Source organism: Talpa europaea (assembly GCF_964194135.1).
Source record: "Talpa europaea genome assembly, chromosome: 7".
In the NCBI taxonomy this organism is placed as follows: Eukaryota; Metazoa; Chordata; class Mammalia; order Eulipotyphla; family Talpidae; genus Talpa; species Talpa europaea.
Window position 1 is genome coordinate 23493209 of NC_140074.1, and position 12250 is coordinate 23505458.

The 12250-nt window shown below is 34.6% G+C and overlaps 1 protein-coding gene across 1 annotated transcript in view; it reads right to left on the reverse strand.

Moving 5' to 3' along the window:
• Positions 1-563: 563 nt before the first annotated feature.
• The window catches only part of CNTLN (centlein), a gene marked incomplete at its 5' end in the record, with an annotated part of 238450 nt that continues 226763 nt past the window's right edge, over positions 564-12250 (reverse strand). Inside the window, 3 exons of the mRNA XM_084239276.1 lie at positions 564-793; positions 6880-6957; positions 10198-10383. Of these exons, the coding sequence (XP_084095402.1) occupies positions 692-793; positions 6880-6957; positions 10198-10383 (366 nt within the window). The 3' untranslated portion in view covers positions 564-691. The remainder of the gene's footprint in view (positions 794-6879; positions 6958-10197; positions 10384-12250) is intronic.

Below are 12250 nucleotides of genomic sequence, written 5' to 3' on the forward strand. Positions count from 1 at the left end.
TAATTTCATACACTGGGTTTGTGGTCCTTGCTAATTTATATGACCACACATAATATTTTTAACTTAAAAAAAGAGAAAGAGAGGAGAAGAAAATGTTCTCATTTTTTGTCAAATAGTTTTAGGAAAACACAGTAGATCTCCTATATCATCCAGTATTGTGACAATAACAGATACCATTGGACAACACACTTGAATTAAATGTTTATCCTTAAGTTTTGGTGGTTCATTTTATATCTGCTTACAAAACAAATATGTTGCTCCTTGAATGACTTAAGCCCATGTATAGCAGTTTTATATAAAAGTCTATATACAAAATTTAAAATTTAAAACAATTTAAAACATTAAATCCTCAGTTTATACTTTTTTATTTTTATATTTAGAGCTAAATTGTGTGTGTCAAGCTTGTTCGAATTTCTTCTAATGCACTGGAAGGAAAATCATGTTTAAGTTTGCATTGATTTGTGGCAATATTTGTATTCAACAATCAAATGCTACACTATTTCCTTTTAAATGGCTAGGCACTTAATTTGTTTCACTTGTTCAGCAATTAATTAGTTTCAGAGAATTCTTATTTTGGTATTGAACCTGACTATTGATAGTTGGAACAGATACTGTATCAGGATTGCAATGCATGTTTTCCAATCACACCATATAAAGTTTTCACATTTGAAAAAATTTCTCCATTATAATATCATCTATTATCTTTCATAATTGTGAAATATTTTTCATCTAGCTTCTTTTTTTCATTTATTTTTTCCAGTACTGCTTCTAGTAAATATGAAGCAAAAGGAAGCTGTAAGAGAAACAGAGAAAAGAAGATTATCAAAACTCTATATTTTCTTCAGTCTAAAAACATACACTAAATATTGCTAAACCATTAGAACTCAGCAATCTACAACTTTGCACCCATAATGCACCTACTGGGTCTCTTCTCAACTTATCTTGCTGGTTAGTGTGGGTAATTTTATCTTTTATAATAAAAATGATAAAAGAGCAGAAGTAAAATGAAAAAAGATAAACGCCTTATTGAACAATTCATGGTTTACTGACCATGTTAATGATGTAATCTGCAATACAAGCAGCTAAGCCATTTATCTTCAATCAGCTGATCAATAGCAGGTTACAGTCATCTCTAGGGCCCACAGGCCCACAGAAGTAGTACTGTATGTTCATCACTCATAAAAGAATGAGAGAGAACTATCAATACACTTGTCTGTGTTAGAGCAGAACATCTCAAGAGTTGTAAGGTAAAATTTCAGAGGCAAAAAAATGGCAAAAGTATACCCATTGATTAAGTTGTTATAGAAAAGTTTGTTTGGCATATCAAAGTGTAATACACATGTTGCAAACTGCTGAGTTTATAAAATGTAGAGTACATCTTTAAATTTCATAATTTATATAGCTCTTCTGGCAAAGTTTTATTGTTCCCTCTGCTTCACAGGGTTGCCTGTGGAACCTCAACCCATACAAAACACTTCTGGGTTGTGAGTAAAAGAGAATCTGAAATGTTTCCCAGGTACCTCCCACGGCCCTACCAACTTCCTTTTTTTCTTCCTTCATAGCTAATCCAGTGTCAGGTAAGAGGTTTACAATAATTAAGACGTTCACTAAGTCCTTTCTTCCAGAGTTGTCCTTTTGATTAACAAGGGAAAGATTATTTTTGTTTCTCTGAACTTATCAACGAGAACACTTGTCATATCCAGTCCCCTCCCACACAGTAAGGTAGCATGAGACCCTCTGCTGTTCTTGGGTGACCACTGACAGTGTTACTGCCAGCGCCTGAGCAGAGACAGCCTGAGATGCTCTGTATGTGTTGTTCAGCTGTGCTCAGCTTCAGCTATGCTCAGCCATGTGACTGTAGTAATTGTAAACCAAACAGAATGGTTTTTTATTGAATTTGAAATGGGAAAAAGAAAAGACGGGCACAAACAAACAGATTGTGCAGGCCATGGAGAAACAGAGAACCATAGCCGGTGCACAGGACTGTCTTAGAGCCTAAATAGCTTTCTAGTTTAACACCCTTTCATTTTTACAAATAATGTAATTTAAATTCTCAGGGAATTAATAGCAAATGTTAAAGAAATGCACACATGAAAAATTATAAACTACTAGGAAACTTTCTTATATTTTGAACATTGCACTCAGTACCCTATATACTCCTATCAAAAAAGCAGACAAATAAGAATAACTTCTCATTTCTTCCTGGTAGAAACAAAAGCAGAAACAAGTGTTTAATACGCCATTTCCTAAAGTTGGTCTAAGAAAAACAGGGTTCTCTGATCACGTAAGTTTGGGAAATAAACCATATCTTTATAAGTTCTTTTATTTCAGGATCTCTTAAAGGTTCTAATATGCTAACTGGCACTGTCTTTCTCCAAGAGGGCAATGTAATAACCATTTTTTAAATTCATCTGGCCACACTTTTCTGATGGTCTAGTTTTCACATGGAACTAGTGATCCATGGAACATATTTAAGGAAACATGCTGATTCTATACTTTGCTGTGTCACAGCACTTTGGGGCACAATGCACTGACACTAATCATCTTATTTGCAGATTCACCCTTTTTTGCAGATTTCATTTTGAAGTTAAAATCTAAACCTACTTTTATTATCTTGTGTATTAACAGTTTTCAACATGGCATGTACATTCTTAGACATTTTGCTCCCTTTAAGAAATATAACCTCAAGAACTTCTCTTCCAGGAAGCCTCCATGGTGGAACAAAATGCCATTTAGTAATTTATTGCCAACAACCCCTTTTATTTTCTTCCTCAATCTCCCACTAAAACAAAACACCCCACAGTTAAATGCAACTGTTTGTCAATCCTGTTTATTGGATTGTAAGCGTCTTTTAAGCTTTGTATGGAGACTAACACACTACGGATTTCAAACACCAAATCACCTTCAGTCAAGATGTACAGTACCTGTACATCCATCTGCCCTTGTAAGTTCTATTTTTCTCCACAAACAGACCAGAAGAATATTATGTATCTTTATATAATATTAGTTGGAGATATTTGGAGCTGTTTAATTCTTCTTGATTTTCCTTTTTTTTTATAAGCCAACTCTAACATTTATATTCTAAACTCAGTGTTCATTTACTTGCTATTTATGACTTGTATTTCATTGGCATTTACAACTAGGACTCTCAAATAAGCTTTCAAAATTTTCAATAGATAAGGATCAATTGTAATTTTATAACAAAATAATTGAAACAAACTTAGAGGCAGACTAAGGAAAGCCTGAATTACAAGCCATTTCATAAAATATTATTTTCGATTCCTGGCTGGCCAGGGAGATACCCACATGGCGCAGCAGACCTCTCTTGTCTCGCCTGCTGCTCTCCTCAGCAGTGTACTTTGGTCAATCTGCCTGTTCTGCTCCCCACTATGTCTCTGGTGAATCCTCTCACCCCCTGCATCTCTGGCCTGTACCCCAGCTCTGTATGCATAACTAAATAAAGCTTAGAAAAAAAAGGTTATTTTTTCAGTGTGATTCTTACTGGCAGAAAAACTGTGGGGACAAAGGTTACATGCAGATAAAAATCAAATGTAGAGGCCTCCCTGGTGGTGCAGCGCGTTGAACACAGTGCTGTGAAGCTGTCCACAGCCTCTGCAGCGCCGGTTCTATTCCTGGCCGGCCAGGGAGATTCCCACATGGCAGGGCAGACCTCTCCTGACTTGCCCACTGCTCCCCTCAGCAGTGTATTCCAGTCAATCTTCCTGTTCTGTTCCCCAGTTCAGTCTCTGGTGAATCCTCTCACCTCCCACACCTCCGGCCTGTACCCCAGTTCTTGTATGCATAAATAAATCTTTTAAAAAAAATCAAATGTATAAAATTACCCACTGCAATTGGACTACCTGAAATAATGAGGACATATATTTGCATTCTTAAAAATAGATAAGTTAATGTATTAGGCCTATTGGTTCTCATACATTTCTGCTAACAGTAACAGAAGATATTTTATTATTGTGTAATCTCATTGCAGCACAGCTTTTTGTTTTGTGGTGAATAATTTATCACTATAAATTTTTACCAAATGAATGCAGAGAAAATTTTCTTTACTAGAAAGCTCTTCTGTGGCATAATAAACAAAAAATAAAATCACAAAGCCAGACTCATTCCTATGATCTCAGAATTCTATTACATCCAGCACCCAAAACAGAGGGAGGATATAAAAGAGAACTTTTCTTAAAATTGTATCTTGAAAATATCTTAATAATAAAATATCAATACTGAACTAATTAGTATTTTTTAGGGAATGTGCTTAATTTTTCCACAGCTTGAAGATCATGTAACTTCAGGTACACAGAGTTGTACGTCATAAATGGGAAAAAAAATGCATGGAAGAACACATTTACACTTTTGTCCACACACTCCTGTGAGCATAACTTAGAGTGAAAAAGTTGGTGGACAAAAAAGAAAACCTTTTCAGGACAAATATAATGGCTGGAATTGAAAAAGAAGAAAAGTAGGTTAAAAAAAGAAGAAAAGTAAAAAGAAGAAAAGTAGGTTAAAAAAAGATGTTTTCTATTTTACAGATTTTTCTCTTGGGTATAATGATAAAGTGACATTCAAGTGCAACCAATGAAGTCCCTATTTTTTTTTCTCACAAAATTCAAAGACATCAGCAAAACCACCTATGTCAGTAATAAAAATAAGAAGTCTTTGACTTTTAAAATGTTATCATACTGTCACAGTGGAATAAAATTAGCTTGAAAAATGATCTAAAGGCACATGATGTAGTTCATTATGTATAACAGCAACAACAGCGGTTTCCCAGTGTTCATAAAGGCTGCTCCATTAAATTTACCTCCAGTCAATAATTAGGAGTCCACAAATAAACCTGGGCAATTAAATCAATACTGCCAGGCAATTATATTCCAGAGTCCGGGCTCAGTGGCACAAAAAGGCACTATATCAAGCTGCAGTATTAAGTGGTCTAATGCCATTTTCAACAGGATTTTTTTATATACTAACTGGACAGAGTAAGCATACATCCAGATAATGTAGAATGTACATATACATGTGCACACATATGTATTTGTATATACACATATATGTACATACACATATACACACATGTGTTAGTTAAAAAAAATCATATCCAGTGTAAAATTTGCTATTTATCCATATGGATCTTTTTTGTTCACAACTGATAAGTTTATATTAAAAGGTCATATTTACTAGTTGAACATTTTTTTTTTTTTAAGATTTATTTATTTATACAAGCACTGGGTACAGTCAGAAGCGCAGAAGGGTGAAAGAATTCACCAGAGCCAGAGAAGAGAACAGAAGAGGCAGACTGATGAAATACACTGCTGAGGGGAGCAGCGGACGTGGCAGGAGAGGTTTGCGCGCCATGTGGGACCCTCGCCCACAGCCAGGGATCGAACCGGCGCTGCAAAGGCTGTAGGCAGCTTCGCAGCCCAGCGCTCAACAGCTGCACCACCAGGGGAGGCCCAAGTTGAACATTTTAAAAGTTCATTGAAAAGTTTATCTTTTTCAAGCTGAAAATTATACCCCAAAACAATCATTCCTGAACTTTGTGTGTCAGACACTGGGGTATGTGCTAAGTAATGTGCTAAGTAACCATGTGCTAAGCATGATTAGGAAATGGTGGCCTTTCATTTCAAAAGCAAGTCATTACCATCGAAGGCTTTGTCTAGCACCCGCACAATAGTATTTCAGCAACTTTAAGCAAATAAATGTCAATCACCTATGACTATTTAAATGATTCTGGATAAGATTTCAAAAATATTTCAAACTGACTGATATTAAGGCTATGAATAGTTCACATATTATTTACTTATTCTTGACTTCCCCCAAAGTATAGATACCGTTATTTGCTAATATGAACATAAAATAACTGCTACTTAGAAACAGTTACAAAGACCTTCCAACTCACCAGACAATAGTAATTATTGTTTGCTATTTTGAGAAGTATGTTTTAGTTGCTTAGATTCCAGTTCATTTTTAAAATAGACAATTAGGTTGAGCAAAAAGAACTGTAATGCAAAAGTTTTAGAATACATTACATGCTGTCAGTGATGTCAAAACAAAAGCTGGCTATGACTAGAAAAGCAGGGCTCTCACCTGCCAATAAACTGCCCTTGATCACTTACAAGAGGGGCACATCCCAGCAGACTGCATGTGTATTAAAAAAATACTTGAAAGGGAAGAAAAAGTATCACACAGGTCACAGCAGCAGTCTCAATAGACCCCTCAGGGATTTCAACTCGTCTTGGCCTTGTCATCCTCTATGCAGCTTTCCACTCGGCCCAGAAAATGTCGATAGGAAAATGTTTGAGGGGCCTCTGGTGGAAATTTTTTCATTCTTTCTGCATTGACAGGATGCCAAATCAATATTTACTTCCCACTAACAAGCAGCTCGAGGTCTCAGTAGAAAATATTGTAGAGAATGCGGGAAGACACAGTAATAAACAGCTGTCTGGCTGTGAGGAAAACATGAATTGACTGGAAACAGGTCCATAGTAAAAGGTCACTGAAACCCATGAACTCCTCAGGTGTCCATATCAACAACTAACTTTAAAGACACATAATAAAGAATCTCTTTTCCTGAGAGGGCTGAGAGAATGGATCCTTTTCAGACTAGCAAGCATACAGGCTGACTCAATAATTTAATTAATGCATTTGCTAAGACCCATGTTGGCTCTTTCCCAAGGCATTTGTTTCATTTGTTAAGTCCAAAAGAACAAATAGAGGGTTAACTTTCCTCTCTATCTACTGGAGTACTTCTTTACCTAACAGAAGTAAAATAATGTGTAAGTGTGTACAAAAGTTAGAAATATGGTAAAAATGGAAGGCTTGGAGTTATCATTTGGAAGTTTTAGTATGAGGAACAGAAAAATGAAATACCTGTCCTTCAAGAAGTTTCTGAATGTATAACAGCCATTCCTTGTCATGTTCAGCATCTATCCTTGTCCTTTCCATCTCCTAAAGGAAGAAAACACGAATACTGGTGTAAATTGCATTTATATACTATTGATCAGTTATTAGATACTGAATTAAGCTAGAGATATATTGGTAGAACTGGATTTTAAAAAGAGCACCATGTCCTATCACAGTAGAGAATATTTAAATCCGTGTTTTTAAATATTTAATTGATAACTATTTACATATATGTGGGAGATAAAGCTATATTTCTATACTTCCCAATATAAATCGGGAATATTTTATCACTGCTTAAATAGTGGAACTCAAGGTAGGACCGAGGTGGAGGTGAACATGACTAAAATAAGGAGAAAATTAAGATGGTGCTGTATGAAAAATCATCTACAAGTGACCCTTAGAAGGTAACAAAGATAATACAAAAAAATCTGATTTGTTTATAGATAAATAAGGAGTAATATAAACAGAATGTTTCTAGGCAGGGCCCTGGTGTATTTAAATGTATGATTGTTTAAAATATTCAAAGGCTTATTCATAGGCAAGGAGTAGTTCAACTTAAAATGTTAGGAGTCACTAAATATCTTCAACTCATTAACTATCAAAGTAAGATATTTCTGAAATTACAAGGTATTCACACATGCGACTGGTTATTCATTTAAAACCAAGATTCAGTTTATAAGAAAATGGACTTTTTAAAGAGGGAAAGGTTTGGAAAATGCTTGTTGGAATTTCCTACATGTCAGGTATCAGGCTAGGAACTTCATACAGACCATCACAATTTTTTACATTAATATACTAGAGTATGATGCATTTCAAAGAATGTATGCCAGGTGGTTTGGGTTTTGCTTGTGTAAGTCACTCAACTCTTTGAACCTCTGAAAGATGCAAGGGTCAGTCTAAGCAAGCTTGGCTCTACAATTACACTTGGTAATATGTTAAGGTGCACTGATCCTTCTCAGGACAGTATTACTACTTATGTCCTTTTACTTCCAGGAGGATTTCCATTGGATGTTGTGTGGTATGTGTACTACAGTGCTGTGTGCTCTGCCTTCAGGTTGCATCTACGTAAAAGCCAGGGTGACATTTTTTTTTTTTTCCACAGAAATGTGCCCCCTACTCTGGGACTAGAGACATCCTTTTTTAATTCATATGTGCATATGTGCAAAGGGGACTACTATTCCTAATTTATCCATTCGGAGGAAGTGTTTTTTTCTATTTTGCAAACCTATGGAGGATATCTTTTGAAGCTGCACAAGATGGTGGCCCTATTTTCCGGAATATGTATTTGTACTAGTGCACATACATGCACAAATAAAAAGGATTTTGCTATTTTTTATTTTTTAGCATCTTACTCTTTTATGTAATGGTCAAAATATATTTGCACTTTCCCATTAATTAGAGGCTGCCTGTCTCTTACCTCCCTCAGCTCATACATTCTTCTTCCCACATCTTTCCTTTCTTATCCTGGATTGTAACTTTTGATATGGACAGCCAATGTTGTAACATCAAGTTCAACAGTTTCTTTAGTAATTAATTTTTTTATTGAGGTAACTTTGGTTTTCATCGTTGTTGGTATTTTGGAAGTATAAATCCTTGACTTGAGGTGTAGTTACTGGTAGTACTCCAATGTAACCCACAATCCACCACCACAGTCCACTGTGCTTCTTCCCCATTTTTTCCTCACCCTCCACAAGCCTCAGTTCTGTAGTCAGTTTTTAAGCGTTAACTTTTAAGTTTGTCTTTATCTGAACTTTGTTTGGTTTCTCTATCCACATATAAGGACACCACTGATTAAAAAAAAAAAACACCAAAACATTTAGGTAAGAGTGGATCTAGGCATCAATCTTAACTTTCATTACATTTCTCATTACAAACCAACAAATTTTAGTCAGCTGCCCATAGTAAAGTATAATTAACACTCTTGCCAGAGATACTATTCTTTCTTGTGTGCCTTATATGTGATACTCCATCTGGAAATATTCCTGCAATTCAAAGTTCAAATTTCCCTAGAAAGTGAGACATTGTAGCATGGGTACTGAAGATAATTCACTATTACTGTTCCACAGGATAGAAATAATCTCTGAGGATTCCTTTGACCTCTTTTCTAAGAATTGTTAGCCACTTCAAAACCTTTGCAGGTTGTAGGTCTGCTCTACTCCAGAAGTTCTTTGAGAAGCTAACAAGGGCTGGAGGAAGTTCTTATACAAACATTTAAGTCTCTCAGTTTATTGATTCATTGAGCAAATACTTACTGGGAAGCTAATATCACCTTTTTCTCTTTAATCTTTCCAAATGATAAATTCTAATTTCATGTATTAAAGTTCTAATATTCATGTATTAAAGTTCAGAGACTTAATAATAAAACAGATTGAGTATATGCCACAGAAGACTATATAGTGAGATTCTGATGTTTATGAGTCAATAACTTAGTCAAAAATAACTGGCTTTCCCCAAAGGGGAAATGCTACAAAGACCTAAATTCACACAAATAGGAGCATTTTAATCAATTTGAAGTAATAAATATATTTTTCTTTAATTTTATTAACAGTAATTTTGAATATACCTAGGAAAACCAATAGATTTACTACTATTTAAAACTGCCATATAGGGGGTCTCCCCTGGTGGTGCAGCGGTTGAGCGCTGGTCTGGGAAGCTGCCTGCAGCCTCCACAACGCCGGTTTGATCCCCGGCCGCCGCCGGCAAGGGTCCCACACGGCGCTCAGCGCAGACCTCTCCTGCCGCCCGCTGCTCCCCTCAGCAGAGTACTTTGGTCCCTCTGTCTGTTCTGCTCCCTGCTCTGGCTCTGGTGAATTCTCTCACCCTCCCGCGCTTCTGACTGTACCCAGTGCTTATATAAATAAATAAATAAATCTTAAAAAAAATTCTTAAAAAAATTAAAAAAATAAAACTGTCATATAGGAGGAAATAATCCTCAAATCAATGATGACCCAGTTTAACCAAATCCATTCACACTCAATTAAAAATGTTAGATATATAAGATATATGATTAAGATAAAGAAAATGGAGGGGACAGGAAAGGATAACTGACTTAAAACAAGCAGCTCTAAAGGATATATGTTTTTTTGGCTTATTTCTATATTTCATACTTAAATTACTTTTTTTTAAACTTAGTTCATGTATCTTTCATTGACACATGAATGATCTCACCTTCATTAAGATTATCTTAAAGATGAAATTCTAAGAATTATAAAAACAAATAAACACCTATGGTTAAATTCAATGTATAAAAATCCATTTATTGATAAATATTTTAAATGATCTTACCATTTCATCTTCTGTGTCCAGTATTTCCTCTAAATCTGATCGTGAAATGTTAAGGATAGAAGCTGCCAAGGTCTGTGCTTTATGGGTTGAAGTTTTACAAGCATCCTGGTTTTTCTGCATTTTTTTAAGCTCTCTGATATGTCGCCTTACCTGATGGACATCATTTTGTAATTCTTTGACCAAAGCCTATAACACATTGGAAAGAATGTGGGCTCATATGGAAGTCATAAATGAAGATAAAGTACTCATAACTTAAAAATGTGAAGATGATAGCAAATCACTTTTTATTAGCTTTACTCTGATTTATTTTGGAACATAATAGATTTCTCTTTACTATCAGTATGCAAAAGAGTTCTCCTAAAGGACAAATTAACCAACTTGCTGGATTAACCAAAACCCTCCAATTTCTCTTTCACATTCACTAACTGATACTTAGTAGTTCAATGCTTGCAGCAGATAGACTATTTTTCATCATGCCAAAACACAAATACTACCACCAGCTGAGCTGATATGAGTCAGTTCCATTTATTTTGAAATGTCTGTAGATGAGTGTTAACAGGTAGGTTACCTGTTAATTCATTAATTGTTAATTCATTATTACATAAGCTGTTGATATAGGCTGACAGAAATATTTGTTTCTATTGATTAAAATTGGATTCGAAGTGCTTTGGAAGAACTTTATAAAGACAAATTGGATAAAACTTCATTTAGGTATTATGTAAGCAAAATAACAATAAAGGGTTGAAAAAAAATCATAATCTTGGATTGCTTTATAGTAGTTTTTAAGTTATACCCTGGAAAATTAATAAACGATAACATAAACCACCCTCTTTGTGCATAAGAAAAGGACAGCTTTTTTTTGGGTGGACAAAGCTCTGGACCTAAGTGCCTAGTTAAGTGAACTGAGAGTAAGCTAGCTAATATTTAGGCTGTTTTTAGTCTTTTGCCAGTAAACAATGTTACAACAAATAATGATGTTCACATACACATTTTTACATCTCTAGGATATATCCCCAGAAGTGAAAATGCTCTACCAAAAGGTGTGTATAACTATAATTCTTGAAAGTTATTTAATCCTGACCCTCTCCCAGAGAGTACCAACTTAGACCTCCACAAAGAACTTATCAAAGGACTTGTTTTACCTCACATAATCAAAACACCAATCTGGTATCAGTGTTGTCTTTTTTGTCACTGTGTATTTAAGTTTAATTTGTTTAATAAAAAACAAAGTTGATTGTCAGTGAGAATTGAAATAATTATATTTTTGTCATCTTTTTGCTTTTTTCTTAGTGATTTATGAGTTTATATATTAGGAACTTATATTGTCTGTTATGTATATATGTGACAGTTATTAGTGTTATGTCAATGAAAATTTTTTTTTCATGAACTCAATCTTCCCCTCTCACTTTGAATTTAGTGATATTTATTGAAAATTTTTTCACATTGAGGTATATTCATTTTCAAATCATGATTTTTTTCTGATACTGTTTTTACTTTTCATTTTAAATGTTTTATCCCCTTACAATCATTTAGGCAATTACTACATAAAATCATATTCAGATGTCTCATCACCACTTATTAAATAATCCACCTTTCTCCCACTGATCTCATATATATTTAGGTTAGTTTCTGGGCTTTCTATTTTGTTCCACCTCTCTTTTTATTAATTTCATAACATTTTAACTTGTGTGGCTTCATAATAAATGTTAAAATTAACATCTGGTAGGGCTATCTCCCTCTTCTTACCCTTCTTTTTCAGACTTTTCTTGGTAATTTTTGGTTGTTAGTTTTCCATATAAACTTTAGATTCAGCTTTTATATGTATATATACATATATACATTTCACCTAGGTTTTCAAATTTATTTGCACAGAGGTGAGCTAAGTACACATATAAATTTGTATATCTGTATATTTAATTCATAATATAATATTTTCATCTGCTCTGTAGCAACTTAACCTACATTGAAACTTCTTTTCTTGCATTTACTTTTCCTGTTTCCTTCATTCTTATTCTAGTGTATTTGTATAGATACTGTGCTAGTTCCTTTTTCA